The 19910-nt window shown below is 40.6% G+C and overlaps 1 protein-coding gene across 6 annotated transcripts in view; it reads left to right on the forward strand.

The window, feature by feature from the left end:
- Nucleotides 1-19910, forward strand: part of ST3GAL3 (ST3 beta-galactoside alpha-2,3-sialyltransferase 3) — a 144794-nt gene that overhangs the window by 44830 nt on the left and 80054 nt on the right. For all 6 annotated transcript variants that reach the window (XR_006168880.1, XR_006168879.1, XM_042819251.1 and 3 more), the window contains one exon: nt 8325-8417. Coding sequence is in view for 4 of the 6 variants with exons in the window: in XM_042819251.1 (XP_042675185.1) it covers nt 8325-8417 (93 nt within the window). In the remaining 2 variants the exon portion in view is untranslated. The remainder of the gene's footprint in view (nt 1-8324; nt 8418-19910) is intronic.

The raw sequence follows: 19910 nt of genomic DNA on the forward strand, positions 1-19910 counted from the left end.
TATGTGCTAAAAATTAAATGTTAAGAATATGTAGCAGATCAGAAAGGCAGGGGGTTGGCTTGGTAGAACAAACACACGGATTTCTTGCATGTTGCACTTTGTAGCTTTCCTCTTCTGAAGAAGTCAGCGTGGTGCTTAGATTACTTGGTGCACGTTTGAGTTCATGGCATGTCTTTGATACAGGTGAGTGAAGACAGCTTTTCTCGAAATCTCTTCAGAAAGAAGAGTGCAAAAAAATTCAGGGCCCCATGACTATATGAGCATTTTGTAAAACTACGGCTAAACCGCATTCCCCAAGTGTGAGGTCGTCTCTTCATGCCATCTGAAGTAATTATTCACTGATGAGCTTTTTTCTCCTCTCCATTTCAATCCAGATCAGAAAAGAAAAAGAAAAAAAGGAAAATGTTTATTTTTGTTTAAATGTTTATTCTTTGTTTAAGAGGAATTAGTTCTTTATTCCAGGTCATTCAAATAAAAGTTCAGAGAGCAGTCTTTGTTGCCCTCTAAAAAAAAAATATGTAGATTTGCTACCATGTAGGTGAGAGATTCTTCCAAGTGAGACTTAGTCTTCTAGGGCTTGGTTTCTGCCAGCTGCACCTGAAATTTGAGGGCTGCTCTACTTGTGGCTGCTCTAATGCTATGATGAAATTATAATGAAATTGACTGAGTAGGTTTATGTTACCGGGCAGTAGGGCTTCCTTGTGTTGGTGCTGTGCTGTCTTTAGGATAATTTTAATGTATGCCTCTAGTTCTGACAATATGGAAATAGTGAATAATGCATCACTATTGGTCTTTTCCTTACCACTCTGCTGTGTCAGGGTGCTTTCGCACCAGCTAAGCACTGTAAGTTTATCTGAAATTAACTGCTCCCTAGGCTGGTTGTGTTACCAAATGAAATGAATGGAGGAGCAGTGATGCAGTGGCACAGCTCCCCAGGGAGGTGATGGGGTCACCTAGAGGCGTTCCAGATCCGTGGGGATGTGGCACTGGGAGATGTGGTCAGTGGGCATGGTGGAGCAGGTTGGGGTTGGACCTGGAGATCTTGGAGGCTTTTTACAACCTTGGTGATTCTGTGGTCGTAGAGGTCTTTTCCAACCCTAATGGTTCTGTGATTCGATTCTGTGAAATTTTTCAGAAGTAAAATTTGGTGATTAAAACCTTAGTTTAACTGATTTCCTCATTTGGCAGTTAAGTCTGCTAACCCACTGCGTTTTGACAATCAGATCTTCTGAATTGTAGTATCCACACACTTAAAACTGTGATTTCAGCTGTGGTGCTTCAGGAAGTTTTTTTTTTTTTCCCAGCTCTAAGCTTTGGAAAGGTATCTTTGTTTGCAGAGGTACCGACTCCTAAGAGCAGGGGATTACTGTGTTCTAATTGGATTTGAGTTATTAATTTTCATCCCCATAGCACTTCTTGGTCTTTCCTAGACCTACACTGCTGGATTCATTACTCTGCAAATAGGAAAACACAGTTCCTGATCCAAAGAAAGCATTGCCTGCTTGTAGATGTAACAGATGAGGAGTGATGATGAAGACTGAGAGTTATAGCAATAAAATTATGACATTCACATTTATCTTCCTGAATTCCTTCAGCTGGACAAAAATGGTGAGCTTTTTTATTTTCCATCAGACTTTTAATTGGCTCATCTTTTATGGCCATTGTGCAAACTGTGAGTTTTTAGAGGAATTTAAATGGAGGGCTACAGCATTTAACTTGCTGAAGATTGGAAATTGCATGTTCTATTATTAGGAAGTGTTATTTCTGAGTTTGGAGGAAATTCAGAGTACTCTTTAGGCAGCTATTTCAGACATTTATGTAGGAATTCAAAGATTTATGTATGAACATCTTTGCTTGCTATGTCTATTTGAATACAATTCTGTTTTATTCTCTCTGCAGCTAGTCCTAAAGGTAAGCTGTAGCAGAAGCAGAAATTGTTCAAAAAAAAAAAAAAAAGAAAAGAAAAAGACAGAGAAAATATGTTTAAAAAAAAAAAAAAAACATAACAAAACAAACGAAAAAAAGGAAATCAGGAGATCAGGAAATCAGTGTTTATTGCTCAATTTGCTGAGGAGCACGCTGCATAAAGTCACATGCAAAACATGCCATGGACTTCTCTTGGATCTTCACCTGCATTCTTTGACTCCAGGTTTGTAAACTCACCATTTAGTTCATTTACTGGTTGAAAAGCTCCTTTCTAGCTTGGCTGTTTCTGACTCTTGTCTGCATGAATCCTAACATATTGGGGTTTTTTTGGAGCTGAGAAAGGGTTATTTATCCAGAAGCTCCAGGCAGGCTACTGGATTCTGCATCTGTAAGAGATGATGCAGTGATCCAAACCTTTCTGAAAAACAGATGACTTGTTGCTGTAAGGTGTTTATGTATTTAGCACTGTTGAGACACACAGAATTGCAGGGGTTGGAAGGGACCTCAAGCGGTTGCTGAGTCCAGCCCCCTGCTAAGGCAGGTACCCGACAGTATCTCACAGAGATCTCTTCTGAGATTCCTCCTCCTGCCTAGTGATCTAATTCCAGGATGGGATTGACTTTTTATATCAAATATATCAAATGGAATTCAATAAGGAATTAGGATCCTCGTGCATGTTTTATGAAGGGAGAACTTGTTTGTCAAAGGTGGCGCTTCACAAAGGGTGGATGACACTGCTGCTTATGTTAGTGGTATTTTGCTTTTGGTGTCCCTCTGTCTAGTGGATGTTTCCCAAAGATAGCACTGATGTTGTGTCTTGCCTTCGACCAGGGCAAAGTAGATGGGCTGTGGGTTTTCGTGGAATGCCTTTAAAATGTTGTTTTCCTGAGACAGTTTAATGTAACCTAATCTTCTTCAGCTGGTGTTCTTGAATAGCCCAAATAAATAAATAAATGTGTTTTTTGGTTATCTGTGCTGTTAAGAAATTAATTTCACAAAAAGCCACAGTTCTCAGTGGAGAAGCAGAATAGGACATTTTTTTTAGTGTGCATCATATCTTCTTTAGAAAGAGGGATTTGAATCATCTCTGTTCCTATTCAGTCATACAATCTCCTTGAAGAATTTGCTTACATACTGGAGTAGCATTTGAAAATATTTACATCTGTTTAGCTGGCTGTAGTGATAGATGCATTTCCTGTCTCTTTCAGTGTAAGCATTTTGCTTTTCCTCTTCTTTCTATCTCCTCATTCCTTCTTTTTGTTTGTTTAGCTTTTCCTCAGCTGGACTAGAAAAACAGCAAGTGTCACATGATCCATCCATGTAATCCTTCTGAACCAAAGTTTGGAAACTTTTAACAGAACTACAATCAGGATTCCTCAAACTTCTGTTTGTTTCCTAAACCGTGCTGCCCTCCTGTTGAACAGGGAGCGCTAGGAAGGTCTGTCAGCTCCCCTTCCTTCCTTAATACCTTGGGCCCAAGGAGACGTCACTTGTCAAAATGACGTGATGATCATGGCTCTGCTTATAGAACTCTGATGTGCAAACATGCTTTTCATTCCCCAGATCTTACTGGTGCAGGGGAATTGACTGCTATGTACGTTAAACCTGCTTGTTATTGCTAATGACCTCTCTTCATCTGGGACTCAACAACATTAGCTGAAGGAATGCAAGGGAAGCTGCTTCCCCAGCCATGCTGAGGGTGTCCTCCCTTGCCTTTACTTGAACTGTAATGCTTGCCATGAGGCTGGCGATCTATAATGGGAGAGTTGATGGCATACTTGCTTTTGTAGGCTGTATCTTCATTAGTGTCTTAGTTTGGAGCAGCCCTGTAATTTTGAAATAAATCCCCTATTGTACTGTGTGCTAATTGAGTTCATAATCTGGTCCTGACGTGTAGCTCTGGTCATATCTAGGAGAAAGTAAACTGAAAGTTTTATTCCAAGTGCCTATGAAATACACCAATATTTATCTGGGACCCAGGGGTTCACAGGGATACTTCTGGCCAACATCGTGCCATGTCTGTGATGGATGCAGCTGGCCCAGGGAGCCTGTCCTTGGAAATCCTATTTGAGGAAGAATGCTCTGAACTTTGGGTTGTGTGGATATGGGATTCTTAGCATAAGCTGCTTCAATCTGCCATTTTAATGAGATTTGCCCTTTTTATGCCAGTTCTTTATCAACTGTTCACTTTGTGAATCTGTCATAATGGTATAAGACTCAAGTTATTTTGGACCAAGGAGAGAGAAACCTCAAGGCGAAGAGTTAGCATGTTGCTCAAGAACTCCTTTTCCTTGTTTCTTATTCATACCAGTACATATATCTTGTGTGCAAGAGTTAATCAGGAAAGTTGATCTCAAGCAGATGAGGTTTTTCAGTTTTCACTATTCACAATTTAAAGTTCATGTGGAAGATGAGGCAAAACATATCTCTTAAACTGGATTTTGTAATATTCAATTATGTGAGCTCAATTGCAGACCTTTTTTTTCAGTAGTTCAAACAGAGTTTTTAATACTCATTAATTTTTTTAAAATGAATTTAGATTCCAGCCCAATGAAGATGACATGCTGTCTCTGATCAGGACATGATGAAGGAATTAACCATGGTGACACTTTCATATTTGAGATTAAAAGATGACACGCATCTGCCAAATTCAAGAGCAGAAGGAAAAATCTTGTTCCTTTTTCTAATCCTCTGAAAGCAGCTGGATTTTTAACTTATCCAAATTGTGAAATTTTGTTAAGATTGATGGCCACATAACACTGTAGAGAAGCACAGAAAATTTTAAGGAGGAATTCAGGATGTGTGCTATTCTCATAGGAGAAAAGTTAGAGGAAAAAAAGAAAGAATGAGTGTGGTTTCCTTTTACTGGAAAGAAGCCAATTGCTTTACTTTAACATCACCCTCATGCAGGCACTTGTTTAAAAAATGCAGATGTTTACAGTTACTGACTATGAATTGTTTTTTTCATTCATTCTTGAGAAATGTAGTATCTTGCTGGGCTTTTTTCCCTGCACAAAGCCTGAGGAAAACGTGAGGGTCCATAGTGCTGTCTGATGGCTTGCTTTCTGCCATATCCGCCAGCTCTTCACTCACCTGATGCTCTTACTGTAATGAGGAGTACGAGAATCAGGAGTTGGAACAGGTGTGCTTGGACTTGGGAGATGTAGAGAGGATTTCAGCCTTCATTGAACAGCAGTCATAGTAGCCATGGCTCACCTACCCCAGCTGCTTCTGTGGCACTGGGATCTCCTTTGATTCCAGGCACAGTAACAGAGCTAGTGTATTGAAACCATTTACTGGTAAAGCACTGAGGAAAGAATATTGTTTGGTTTGGAATGTAGTTCTTGGCCCCTCTGCTGTAAGCAGCAAGCAAGATTATAAATGAAGAATCAAGCATAAGCTTCTGTAATGCCATGCACCATGTTTTGATTTAGAAATAAGAAATGTAATCACAAAAGTAGCAGTATAGTAAGTACATCATCGTCAAACATGGGAGATGCTTATTCATGCATTTTAGTTCTGCATCCTATTTTTGTTACAGAACTGGGTACTTGCCAACAGGCAGTGTGACTTTGGAAAGCTGGGTTGTTTGTTTGGGGCTATGTAGGTCTCTCCCTCATACCTGCAGCTTCGTAGTTTGGGGTGCTTCGCGCCAAGTGTTCTGCAGGCTAATTTATAGAAGTGCAATCTGTGAGATCATGGAATTGTAAAGGTCAGAAAGATGCTAAGGTCATCTAGTCCAACCATCAGCCCGTTCCTGTGATGGCTCTAAGCCGCATCTCTCAGTGCCACGTTACCACAGTTCTTGAATGCCTCTGGTGATGGTGACTCTACCACCAACCTGGGCAGCCTGTGCCAATGCAAAACAGCTCTTCCAGAGAGGAAATCTTTCCTAATATCCAACTTGAACCTCCCCAGGCGCAACTTCAGATGTTAGTTTGGATAACTTCATGAAGCAGCAGAATGGTAGGCATCAAGGCTGTATGTGGCCTAATTCCAAATATTTGGCTTTGAGTTATACACTGATATCGTCATTATGAGCATACCAGCAATGGCAGCATGGCCTCAAAGTGGAATCTGAAGATTATTTAAAACAGTGCCAATTTATCATTTTCTGTACCATTCTGGCTTACCGTGTGGCTACCAGAAAGGACATGGATGTACAAGGCGCCAGCTACAATGGGCATCCAAGAAGCATTCTGCCTCTGGCTGCCTGGGTAATAGACTTCACTGCATCCAAGCAATGTGAGCGGCTCTGCCCTCAGGCTCTGAGAGTTTTGTGGGCTCTGTGATGGACAGCTTCACCATCAGTATGCTGCGCTGTGCTGATCGTGTGTGCAGGGCTTTCAGCCTACCATTCTACAGAAACACCATGATGGGCATCTGAGTGACATCTTAATTTGATAATGAAAGCACCATTAAATCAGAAAAGAGAAAAATGCCTATGCTTGTGGCATAAGGTATTCTGTGTGACCACTGAGAGGTTGTTTGAGAAAGGACTGCTGTTGAAATAGTTATACAGGTTTGCCAGCAATGACTCACTGCAGTGGTGGCTATGGATAAATTCCAGTTGCTTTGAGCTTGTTTTTGAAGATTTTTGTATTAAGGGTTTCTGTATTTTCCTTAAGCCAGAAAAATCCAGCAACACTTAAGTTTGCTTAATAAAAGATTAAAATTTCCCCCATTTCTTCATCTCTGAAATGGTAGCATGCTGCAGCAAGCTGTGATCTGTACCCCATGCTGTCCCTTTGGAACACATCAGAAGGGGATGTATTTCAGCACTATTAAAAGGTTTTGTTTTGTCAACAACACCTTTCGTTCCTGTGCCTATTTATATAAAGGTCCTGACTGAAGTCTGAACAGATAGTTCACTGCATGTCTTTGGGATCCAGCTTTCCAGATGCTCACTTCTTGGATACTTTCTCATTTAGAGATGTGTATTAGAACGTCACCTGTGGAAGGTGAACAAGTAGGTTGGTGTTCTAGGCAATATCTGTATGTTTGTCTATATGTAGAGAGAGAGAGGAATATAATCTTTGCTGTAAATAAATGACAGTATAACCAGTCAAGTTGCTCTGTCCATCCTATGGATGAGGATTTGCAATAGTAAAAGGTGAAATTTGTTTGACCAAAATTACGTGTGAAATCTGTGACAGAATTAGAATTGGGTCAATGCTAACATAAGTTTCTTCCTGTTCTTTTCATCTACAGAGGTCTTAACAAATGAAACGCTTACAGTAACTTTTTATTTTCTCTAGCTTACATCCTTTTCTAGCTGTTGAATACTTAGAGTTTTATTCATCAGAAATAGTCTATTCTTTATAGGTCTAGGAGACTTTGTGGTATATGTGCCTGACTGTAAATGAACTCTCTGCACCTCGATTATCCACTTGGAACTGGCCATGATCTCTTGGGAAGTGATCTCAGTACCAGTACAAGAAGGGGAGTTACTGCCTGTTCAGCATGGAGTTATTGACATTCAAATACAAAATTTGGCCAGCCAGGGTTCTGTTTGTACTACTGTTCACAGTCTCTGCAGGACCCTGTGCAGCTCTGTATTGCGCACTCAGAATGCTCCGAATCCAGGCCCGTTACCTCTAGCAGTAGTTGGTTAGCCAACAGATGTTGGTGATGCCTACAAAAAAAACAAAACACTGTTGCATTAATAACGGGCTGTTCAAAATTATTTTTGTGGATCCATTTTGCAATATTCGAACAAACAAATTATTTTTTTTTCCCAGGTTACTCATTAGGTCTATAGTAATATCTTAAATATATTTCCTTGAGTTGCTAAATGCTGAACAAGCCCTGTTTCTCCACAAAAGGTAAATGCAGAAAAACATGTATTCTGTATTTGGCCCTGAAATTGCTAGCTAAGCTGAATTATTAGGCACATCTCAACAGAACAACAGCAATGTTGTCTGTCCCAAATGCTGAATGCATCCCTTGATGACAGCCTTTCAGAACTCCTTGGCAATTTGTTTCAAGTGTTTGAAAAGTATCTTCCAAGTAATACTTTTCTGTAATTTTAACTTTGATCATACTTTAGAAAAATAGCCAAAGCAAACTGCTGGTTACACTTTGTTCCTTCTGAAATGCTGGAGTCTAAAATTATGTTGTAATATTTTTCTTCCATGAACTTTCCCTTCCTAGGTATGAAAATCTTTCAGCAAAAGTAGCAGTTCAGTGGTATTTCAAATATCTTTAACCCTATCCATTGTTCATTCTTCCGTGATGCTATTTTGCAACAAATGAATACTTTCCTATGTTGGCTGCTATTCCTCATAGCTGATATTTGGAAAATCTGTAAGGAACGAAAAATGGCTTGGATGATTGCAAAAGCCAGTTCATAGCAGGAGAGTCTTGACTCTCTCATTTTTTAATTTTTTTTTTTATAGGCCTCCAGAATTGGCATCAAAGTATGCGAATTTCTCTGAGGGAGCGTGCAAGCCTGGTTATGCATCAGCACTCATGACTGTCATCTTCCCAAAGTAAGTAATTTCCATACTTTTCCCAATAAATTCATCATGGTTCATGGGCTAGTTGTCTTGACTTAAAGATTTCAGTCGATGGAGAATCTGGTAATTACGTGCCAGATTTAAACTCATTACTGCAAATACATTCATCTTCATTTTCAATTTATATAAAACTTTCGGATTCACAAACAAGTTTTTTTCCTTGCTAAAATCCAAACTGTTTTCTCTGCTTCAGTGGATACTTGCAGACCACTGTTCAATTACCTGCCCCCAGTAGCTTATTGCATTGAAGTAATGCCATGCAAAGAGGGAGCAGCTCATCTCTGACCTTACTAGCTGCTTGATTTCTTGTTCAGACATTGAAAAATGAGATTTGTAGTTCTAAAGATGGCATCTTGCTGGGGATACTGTGTTCAGTTGCTTCTCTAATGTGACCCCTACACCTTACTAAGGTCAACAGTTTTTTCCAGGATTTTTTTCCTTCCTTATTAGTAGAATTCAACATCAGATATATGATTATTTTATCTAGCATTGATGTAAGCATGGCTGACTAGTAGTTCTGCAAATAATTCTCTTCTGAAACTTCTCTCATATTTAAAGAACTTTGCAAAGTTAATGTTACCAAGCCAAATATTATAATTTAATGTATTTAGAATTCTTAATTGCAAGTTGTCTTGCTCACCAGATTTATGAATTGGAGCTGCGTGATTTGTTATTTTAGCTTTTGTTTTCAGTTTCTTATATCATTAGTAGAACATGATCTCTGGGGCTGCCATGAGGCTTGGTCCTAGCCTTAAAACATAGGGGTTTTTTTGTTTGTTTGTTTTATTTGGATAAAATGGGTTTGGCTGTTTTCAAGCATGAATAAAATGAATAAATGTTTTCCCATTCTAAAGGTTCCTGACTTTTTTGTGCAATTTTAAATGTAAATAGGCAAAATATGATGGAAATAGTTAAGATAGAATAAATATTTTTCAGAGGATGTAACTCTTCTTGGTAAGTGCTTCTTTCATGGTAAAAATGTGACTTCTGACTTCATCAAGCATGAACATGCACAAGATGGATTAAAGAGCAATGCCCTGAGAAATCTCAAAATGCAGTTGCTGGTAAGGAAAGACTGAATTAAGTTATTTTCATGGGGTCCTCAGTCAGTCGGTTCTCATTGGAGCAGCACTTACTGTCTTCATTAATAATCCTAGCTGGAAAAAATCCTAGGTTAAGCATGCATAGTACATTTATTGGGTTGTGCTCAATAAATGATTGCATAGTTCCAGAGAACAGTCTGGATTGCCTGATTTAGATGGCCACAGTCCAACAAAATGTATGTTAAGATGTCCAAGTATGAAGTGAGACATCTGCAAGGAACAAATGCAGATTATACCTTTAAGATAGAAAAACTCTGTCTTGGAAGCAGACTAAAAAGGTTTCCTGTAGTCTTAACAAAATATCATAGTGAGATGCCGTTTCAGGGTCTTGTGTACATGCGTAAGATGAGAAATTATGTTTGTGTGTCAAATTCATTACAATCTTAACAAAAAAAAGGAAAAGAAAAAAAAAAGCGAAGAACACAACTCAAGTCTGTAGTACTGTATCCAGTTTCAGTGGTGAAAGTCTGATTTGGGAGGGGAAACAGTAACGTAAACAAGGCTCCTTAGAAACAAGTCATCTTTCTTAAGCAAGAGTCTTATCCGAATGAATAGAATAGGAAAAAGCATTAACTTTGGCAAGTTAAATATAAACCATAATGGAGTAGGCCAGAAAATGTTGAGGAACAACTTTACAAAGGCATGAAAAATAATAAAGCTTTTTGTCTGTCAAAAGCAGAAAGTGTGCCAGAGATCCTGATGGGCTGATAGGTGAACCTAATATTCCGTGTGAGCTAACGGAAGGTAAAGCCATAGCAGGGAAGTTATTTGCATTGCTATTCACTGCAGAGTAGTTCCCATGTGGAGGTTGCCTTTATGGGGGACAAGCTGGGGAAAGCTGACAGAAGGTTGACATTTTGGAGCAAATTGGCACATTGAATTGCTAGGAAAAGTTCTTACTTTGTGAAGGGCTCAGTGATGAAGTTGCTGAGTTACACACGGTTGTGTACAATCGTTGCTTAAATTGGCCTTAGAATGGAAGAATGAAAAGCAGTAAACGTGTCAGGCTTTCAAAGAGGGGCCCGTGGAGCATTTGGGAAACTGGAAACTCTTAGACAGCCTGGTTTCTATATTAGGCACCTTGGTAGAAACGGTTAAAAATAAAAATAAAAAAAAGAAAGAAAAAGAAAAAAATACAGAATTGGTGTTCACAAGAATAAAGGCGATAGGAGAGAGGAGTCAAGTTGTCTTCTGTGGCAGGAAGTCTGGCCTTGTAAATCTGCTCATGTTGTTTGGATGGCTGGATGAGCATTTGGTGAAGGTAATTTAACTAGTACAACATGTCTGGATATCTTTGAAAGAAAATAAAATGCTTAAGGACTCAAGGACTGTTGGGAAATTAAACTGGTTTAATCCTGCAGAGATTAGGTAGTGACTTGGTAAAGGTTGAAAACCATATGGAAAAAAAAAAATAAAAAAGAAGGTTGGACAATGCAGCTACATTTCTCCTGCTGTTCTCTGGAGAATGTGTGCTGGGGTCTGTGCTGGTCCAAGTGCTCATAAAATATTTGGAACAGTGGGTGAGTAGTAAAACGCTGACGCATTTTTCCAGGTAGGAAGACCAGGAGCTGAGTAGGAAGAATGTCACAGGGATTTCACAGCACCAAGTGATGGGACAACAAAATGTCAGATGAGGTTCAGTCCTGCTAGATAGGATGCAGTGTTCATTAAGAAGCTGCAAATATCTGACAGCGTATGTCTACTGATGGACTCAGTTATGCCTTGCAAATCAGGAGAGAAATACTGAATTACTGTGGGTGGTTCCGTGACTTACTGGACATATGAGAATAATAATGCAGGAAAACCAGGAATGTGTTATCCCACTGCATCTCCGAGCTTGCACCTCCACCTGCAATGTTAGATCTAAGTCTCTTGATCTGATTATGAAACAGATGTAGAAGAATTAGGTATATATGTTGAAAACAAGGAATAAACAAACAGCTGTTTCCACACTCAAAAAAAAATTGAATAGATTTCATCTTTTCAGACTGATGTAATTGGAGGACAGAAGGTGTTGGTAGCTGTGTGTAAAGTGGTGAACTCTGTGGAGACTGTTTGGGTGATTGCCGCTTTCATTACAAGATTTGAGATATTAACTGAAATCAAGTTCTGTTGACCATGACAGTCATGGGTAACAGTTTATGGCAAGAAAATCTCTTGTTACAGGAGGCTGGAACCTAAACACATTTTGAGGATAGCTTTATATATATGCCACACATGGCAGATGGGTGAGAACTGGGTGATTTTTTTAGATCCCTTCCAACCCAGGGCATTCCATAATATGCCCTGTTTCTTAGACTTCATACCAAAGTAATGGCCAGAGGACAATGATGATAGGGCTAAATGAGTATTAGGTCATATAATTTGTCATGTCCATACCAGTTTTTTGTTGTTGTTCTTTGAACTTAATGTGTTTTTGGGTGTAATTTTTTGATTACTAGTATGACTTAGAGACAGACTGGCATAGCTTCATAGAAATGTGCTGCAGTGTGAGTCATGACAGCCATTGTCCAGCAAGAGAGATGGACGCATGCTCTCAGTATTGCATCTCAGTGTAGGAGCTGGGTTGCACCTGGTGCTCACTGCACCCAGAGCAGTTCTGCTGCTGGAATGCTGTTAGATAAGTCTTCATTTCACCAGACAGTCTGATGCTGCCTCTTAAAAATGGGTCTGAAGTAAGGTTATTGGTTTCTGAACGAGACAAAGGAAATGGCAAGCATCTTCGGTAAAATGGCATCACTGGGTCTTTATTCAGTGAATTAGACTATTTTTAGTAGTTCTGAGGTCGCCTACAAGTCTGGAGCTGGTGCTTTGACCTTTCTGTAGATGGCACTCACTTGTGTTTGTGTTAACACTGCAGTCTCCTGCGTGTCTGGCCTTGCTGTGGAAACGATGCTGCCTGTGTGCAGTTCTTTTTCTATGCCCTATTCTTTATCGAATGAGAAAGGAGACCTCTGCCCTTGGTTTGTGGTTAACATGCCAGCCCGGGACAGTTCAGCTGATAATTTTCCAACCACAAACTCTTGTAAGCTGGCAGTGAACACCAGAAATTCAAGGAGGCAATAAACACAGGGATTGCGGCCTTTCAGCTTTGTGAATCTGTGCTTGGTTCGAGAAAATGGGGAAGTGGTATTTAAAGAAAGGAGGAGTATCTGAAAGGATTTCAGAGTAACGGAGGGCAGGCAAGCTTGATGTACAACAGCACGATAGCTGCTGTGACCAGAATAGTGACTTCGTTTGTGATTCAGTTGTGTAAGACTGTATAGCACAAAGGATACGAGAGTAAGCATCTCTTTAAAGTGAGTTGGTACTGGTAAATAGTTCTATATGCATTAATAGAAACTTATTTAAGTCAGTGCAGTAAAAAAAATCTATTTCATTTGTTTGGTTATTGTTGGTGCAAGCTTTCTGTGGATTACCAACTGACGTATTCTTCACATTTTTCATCTTTGGGTTCTTTTTAAATACAGCAGCCTACTCTGAGGAAAAACAGCTCTCTCATAAACTCTGCTGGGTTTATATTTTCATGCTGAACTGTTTCTTTGTACATAAAGTTCAAAATACTTTAAGCTTTCATATTGGTGGTGAATACATAATGGAGATATTCTCCAGACATAGATTTCAGTGGCTTTCTCTCCAGTCATTCTTCTGTATTTTCTGCTGCACATGTTCCCTCAAGAGACTTCAGGTCTGTAGGTCTCAGACTCCGAAGCCTTTCTTTGCTTACCCAGCCCAGGCGTGTGCAGCTGGCACAGCCCCAGAGTGCCTTCTGCATCACAAACAGAGCCTGGCAGATTTGCCGTTGCTGTAATGCAAATGTAGTTTGTGCAGCTTTTGTTCTTCAGGTAAAAGCATTTGTACATCCAGAATTCTGTGTAGCCTGGGGCTTCAGGTGGAACTGGGGTGTTAGCAGAGGCCTTAATAGGGATCAGCATGACTGCCAGTAAGGTCCCCTCATCCCGAATAGTTCCTTATTCATTTCCATATCTCATTCCAGGAACTTGTGCCTCCTAAAATAAGCACACAGAAACACCTTTCCATTTCCCACTTTCTTGCTTTGTTGCTATTCAGAAACAATTACTACTCTGCTACTTAGAACTGTCCTCTAAGACTCTGCTACTTAGAACTGTCCTCTAAGGCTCTGCTTTTGCTGGCAACTCAAACTTTGGGCTGAGTTTATGTGTTAACAGACCTAAGGACTGCTAGCAGATCTAATCTAATAGGAAAATATTCTTCTACTAACGAGCAGTGGTGCGCTGGCACAGGCTGCCCAGGGAGGTGGTCACCGTCCCTGAAGGCATTTCACAACTTTGGGGATGTGGCACTGAGGGATGTGTACTGGGTGGACATAGTGGGGTGGGTTGGGGTTAAACTGGATGATCTTAGAGGGATTTCCAATCTTTATAATTCTGTGATTCTGAGACTTCTCTATCTGTCCCAGTACTTCATGAATTGCTGCTGGATGCAGCATGGCTTTGTATTGAAGTGGCATGGCACAAGCACAGTTGCTCAGCCACTGCCAGGGAAGGTGACTGCTGTTTCCTTTTGGATTAGCTGCTTAAAGAGAGCAAGAATCCAAAGGACGGCAGCTTCATGTGGTTCTGGAGAGCTCACTGAAGAAGTAGGCTGGGTAGTTAGTTTGCCATTGATGTCACTTTGGGACTGTTCCCTGACTGTAGCAGAAGCTGCCTTCTGCACGATTTTTGGTCTCTTCAGGTGCAGTGGGGAATGCTCTAATTATAGGATGCACGCTATTATATATACATTTATGTGCTGAATTAGTTATAATCTATGAACAGCACCTTGCTTACGCTGCCTGTTCTCACAGCAAAAACTAAGGAAATGTTTGTTGCATTACTGAGGTTGGAATTTTGTCAAATAGTGCCTTTTTTCCCTGTGTGTTTTGCTTTTCTCACTCTTTCACCTTCATGGTTAGTGTGCTGGGTATTATACACGGTTTGAAAACACAAAGGGGATGACTTTTTTAAAGCAAAATGCTTTGGAAAATACTTTGTCACAGCTGACTGTGCTTCAGAGCATGGACAGCACAGTCTGTTGGAAGATGTGCTTTTAATGTTTAAGCCAGAATTGCTGTCTGAGCTGTTGTTGCCTTTTGTAACCATGGCAATTGGATTGCCCTTTACAGTGCACTGACTGCTTCAGATGGTTCCACCTGTATGGGCTCCAGGAGGAAGCTGGCAGTTAAGTGGCAACATTGGATAACTGATGTGCAGTTTGTTGTGAACCACTGGTTCGGGTGGCAACCAAAGCTGTGTTTAAAGAGTGTGGTCAAACAGCTCATCTGTCTGTGACAGTTTCTCTGCATTCATTTTTGTTGTAGGGGGCAGTGACAGTGATTGCAGAGATGAGCACATAGCTGTGCAAACTTTAGTGCTAGCACTTGAGTTCTGATGAACCAGCTGGGAGCTTGTACTTGAGAGCAAACATACGTGGCAACAGCTCCCTGCTGCCGTTTGACAGCCTGTGAAGATGTGCATGCTGCTGCCATCAGGTTCAAGGAGAGGGGGTCCAAAGCAAGAGTAAATTTTAAAAAGATTTAAAAAAAAAAAAAAAAAAAAAAGTCAGGTTTTGCTTCTGCATTCTCTTTTCATCTTGGCATTGGTAGTGTAAGGGTCCTTGCTGTCCATTGTGCTGCTCCACGTCCTGAGCTAGTATAAATGCCTATGGATAGTGCCATAACCTGCATAAGCGAAATAATCCTTATATCCAAACATTGGTCTTCTCCCCCATCCATCTATTCCTTTTGTGCAAGATTATTTTTAATCCAGATTGGTTCACTGATATTGTTCATGGAATTACCAAATCAGTGTACCAAACCAACCAGGGGTGCAGCATGAGAGCGAAGAGCCCAGGTGATGACACTGCAGTGACTCTACCAGCATGGACACCAGATGGGTGTCCAGTTCCACCTCTAGTTCGTGCAGGTTGTCCTCTCTAATCCATGTTGACTGTTTTTAACTTTCAAAAAAAAATGTTTCAAAGTGGCACACGTATATTCTGTTCATTGGTATATGTACTGATCTTGACAGAAGATTCTATGTAGGGATCCCCATCCCTGGAGATGTTCTAGAACCATGGGGATGTGACACTGAGGGGCATGGTGGGGTGGGGTGGGGTTGGGCTGGATGATCTTAGAGGTCCAGCCTTTACAATACTATGATTCTAGGGTGTGTGTTCTTTTCTGACTTTGAAAAAAAGGTGCTGAGCGTGTGTGCTCTCACTCCTATGTGAATCCATTTCATCTCATGCCACATAGTTATGTTGGAATTCTGAACTTTAACCAAAAAAAAAAAAAAAAAAGGACGACTTTGCAAATGTACAAATAAATAGCTGTAATTGTGAACATGCATGATAGTAACAGAAACAATTAATTTAATGTATGCCACCAACCAAGCATATTTTATTGTGGGTGAGTATTTGGGCTCTGTTGCTGTGGCCTGTCTACTCAAAAGCTATAGCAATAATATCTCACTCCGGAGAAATCTTGGGGCAAAGATTGCTTGAGGATCTGAATGTGTGGGAATCCAATTAAATGCTTATTTCAGTTATCGATGTAAATTCCGTTTAAATGCTTTCTTCACTTACCCATGATCCATACAACACTTTTAGTTTTGTTCTGATAACTTTATGTAAACAATACTAATAGCATACAGTTAAACTGTAAATATCAGTGTGTAGATTGAGCTCTTTATTACCGTGCTTTTTATATATGCATGCCTTGACTTTTTTTCTATTACTCACAAATCCCCTCGGGAAAGGTTTCCTGTGAGTTTCTTGTTTTATTAAAACTCCAACTCCAGCTCTCCAGTTCGTCATTACTGGCATAGCCCCTCATCTTCCCAGAGCCTCAGGAAATTCCCTGGTGTCTCTGATGCTCTGTGTGTCACCAGTGCTTTCTCCTCACTGTAAACAAGTGTGCAGCATCTCTCAGAGTTTTCTGCATTTGGTTGCAGAGAGGTAATTGATCAAAACCACAGCAGGCAGTTGAGAATGAGCAAGTTTCCTATTTGGGAATAGATTTCAAATCAGTTTATTTTCTCTGCTACCTTTCCCTCCTCCTCTGTTTCTGTCACACTTTGTTCTATTATTGAAATGTTTCAGGATCCAAATGCTGTCACCGAGCCAATGTACACTGGCTGAGAATATGGATGAAAAGCAAGCCTAATTGATGCAAGATTATTAGGCTAATTTACAGGGAGTCTGGGGAGCCCCCTAACTCTACATTAGGCAAATAAAGATAAAAACGAGAAAGATAAAAAATTCTCTTTTGACTGCAGCAATGTGAAAAGTCACTGGAGGATATTGTTCAGATAATTTTGTAGCAGCTCTGACTTCACTGCAGCACAGGCAGTGTAAGTTGTTTCAGCTGTTATTTTCTTGGTACCTTTAATTTTAATTTTAAGGTAACCGTGCACCAAAATAAAATCCACGAATGAATTGCTATTTTCCTTTTTTTGTGATTTGCCATCATTTCGAGACCTACTGTAGTCTTTTTCTCTTAAGGTACTTTGAGTCATTGTTTTACAAGTTAGGAAGCTTCCTTTGAGTGCCCTAGCTTTCTCCAGTGCTTCATTCATAAACCAGAACAACTGTCCAGCTCTCTTAAGAGAACTGTTTCATTGTCATTTTCCTGAAGATCATTGCATCGACAGAGCTGATTTGTTACTTTTCCAAGTCTAACCAGATGATGAAAGCTTCAGAACTGTGTGTATTTCCAATAATACATATTTTCTGCTGCAGAAACCAATCAACCAATTGAAAGGTGGTCATTTTACAGGGTTTTATATGGACTACTCGTACTTTCTAAATTGATATGCCACGTGTTTCGGATTGTTTCTGATCTGTGATGTGTTCATGTTTACACCACTGCATACTCTGGGATAGAAGCAGAACTGCACGGTTGGCAGCGATGTCAGTATCATAGACAGACTCCTGAGAATTTAAGTAATTTATGTAGGAATAAAAAGGTTTACACCGAGAGGGAAGACTTGCCCATGAGTGAGCAGTTAGAATGCAAGCACTTCCCAAATGCTTCAGTAAAGGTGGAATTCCCTGTCCTGCAGCTGCCATGGGCTCTGTGCCGGGGGTTCTGCATTGCAATAAAGTGCTTTGGACAGCAGCTGTTGTGGTGGGAGCTCCATTTTGGAAAGAGAGGGCCGACTGGGGGATGGTCTCAAGGGAAGCTCAGAGCTGCACCAGCTGCTTCACCAGGCAGTGAATTAAGGATAGCAGCACAGCTATCTACTCTGCAAGCTTTGTTTAGATTTTAAGAGTTTGTTTGTAAATGTATAACTTGATGGCTGGGTTGGTATTTTAAGCTATGATATCCCGCTCCAGGCAGTCTGAACACAACCTTTGTCCAAACAGGCAGCCCTCTGGAGCAGGTGGGGGCCAACTCTTTTTTTACTTTTGATTTGTTTCTTAAACATTGTCTGTGGACTTGAGGCATTTGTAGAGGAAGATGTTGGCCCCGAGGCCCTGCTGAGCAGACTAGCACGCAGTCTGTGGTTGCTGGACTTGTCTCCGCTGCTCTTGGAACTGTGGAGGAAGGATGTCCAGTATTTGAAGGAGGCAAAGTATGCTTACAGGTTCTGGCTTAAGCAAAGAAAACTAAAATAAGAAAACCACTAACTTTTCTCTGTTGTTTTTTCCCTTGTTGTGGATTTTAGTCAGCACACGTACCAGGCATTTCTCCTTTGCACAGTTCTGATCTCCTGAGTAACAACAACTATTTATGGAACAACAGGATACCAAACAGTTTATAAATGCTAGGCTTGTTTACTTCTGCTCTGTAACTGCTCATTTCATGTGGGGTTTCCTTGTCTATCAAGGGTAAAGAAATTTGGCTCAGTAAAAACATCTGTAGAGAAGCTGTTGGCCTTTCTTGGCTATGGTGTCCTGGTAAAACGTCTGCTCAACCAGCAAAACGCTCCACCTGGGCTCAGTCAGGAAGGTATGTTAGCAAGAGAACAGTAGGCTCCTTTTCTGAGAAGAAAGACAGAATTGTTCTGTTCTCTCCTCCTACCTCAGTGATACATGGAATTGTGCTTGGTGTCTGCTCCTTGCTCAGTATATAGGGGAAGGTTTGAGGTGCCTGTCTCCTCCATCTCTTCTTTGTGAAGCGTGTTCTTCGTTCATTGGTGTTGTATTATTAGGAATTGCTATAAATGAGGGACTTCTAAACAATGTCCAGACAGGAAATGAGAGGAAACTAGAGTTAACAGGTTTTGTTGTTATTCGTATGAGTAGAACCTAATTTCCTCAGAAGGAAACTAAACTAAAGCCGTAATAGCAAATCGGGCCTTACTGGAGTATGAAGTTCAAGACCGCCTCTTGCAGATAGCTGCGTTCCTAAGCTTTCAGTCATCCAACATAAAAGAAGGTTAAGCTGACCTTGATAATGGAAAACATGAAATAAATGATGGAAATGTAATGGGGAAAAGATAAATTGGTGATAGTGAAATGCAGAGATTTTTGAACTATTACTTGTTGCTGGCAATAAGGTTAAGAGTTCAAAAAAAAAACTTCACTGAATGTTTACCTGATTTGTTGCTGGTTTGTAACAACTTCTGATCACTTATTTTTAGTATTGGGGAAAGAACACAATCAAATGTAAGTAATCACCCTTCCTTCACCTTCCCCACGCTCAATTTAAGTCAAACCCCTATTTACCCCCTTAGCTGATCTCCACTTCCCTTCTGTTCATCGTGGGATATGCTCAACCACTGCAGTCCCCACCTACCCATTATGTCACTGAATGAAGACATTTGGCTAGCATGTTTTCACTGTGCCCAAATACATGCATAGTAGATGACCAAGCTGGCTGAGCGAAGTTGGCTTGACCAGAACTACAAAAAGCCTAAATAACAGTCCATGCTTGCCCACAGCAGAAGTTTCACATTCTCAGGTAATAAGGTTTACCTTTAACTCAGGACATTGCACCCTCTGAGAAGGAAGGAATAGTGACAGGTTCTCCAGTAGGACATACCGCTGTTAGAGTGCTCTAAGATACCAGAATCATGGAATCATTAATGCTGGAAAAGACCTCTAAGATGTTCCAGTCTAACCCCAAATAACCCCAACCCACCGCACCATGCCTACTGACTACGTCCCTCAGTGTCACATAGAATCACAGAATGGCCAGGGTTGGAAGGGGCCTCAAGGATCATGAATCTCCAACCCCCCTACCACAGGCAGGGTCACCAACCTCCCCATTTAATACCAGACCCGACTGCCCAGGGCCCCATGCAGTCTGGCATTGAACACTTTTAGGATGTCATTTCTCCATGTTTCTTGGACACCTCCAGGGATGGTGACCCCACCACCTCCTTGGGCAGCCTGT

This window comes from Centrocercus urophasianus, unplaced genomic scaffold (assembly GCF_019232065.1).
Source record: "Centrocercus urophasianus isolate 14NV4802_14NV808 unplaced genomic scaffold, USGS_Curo_1.0 seq_18, whole genome shotgun sequence".
In the NCBI taxonomy this organism is placed as follows: Eukaryota; Metazoa; Chordata; class Aves; order Galliformes; family Phasianidae; genus Centrocercus; species Centrocercus urophasianus.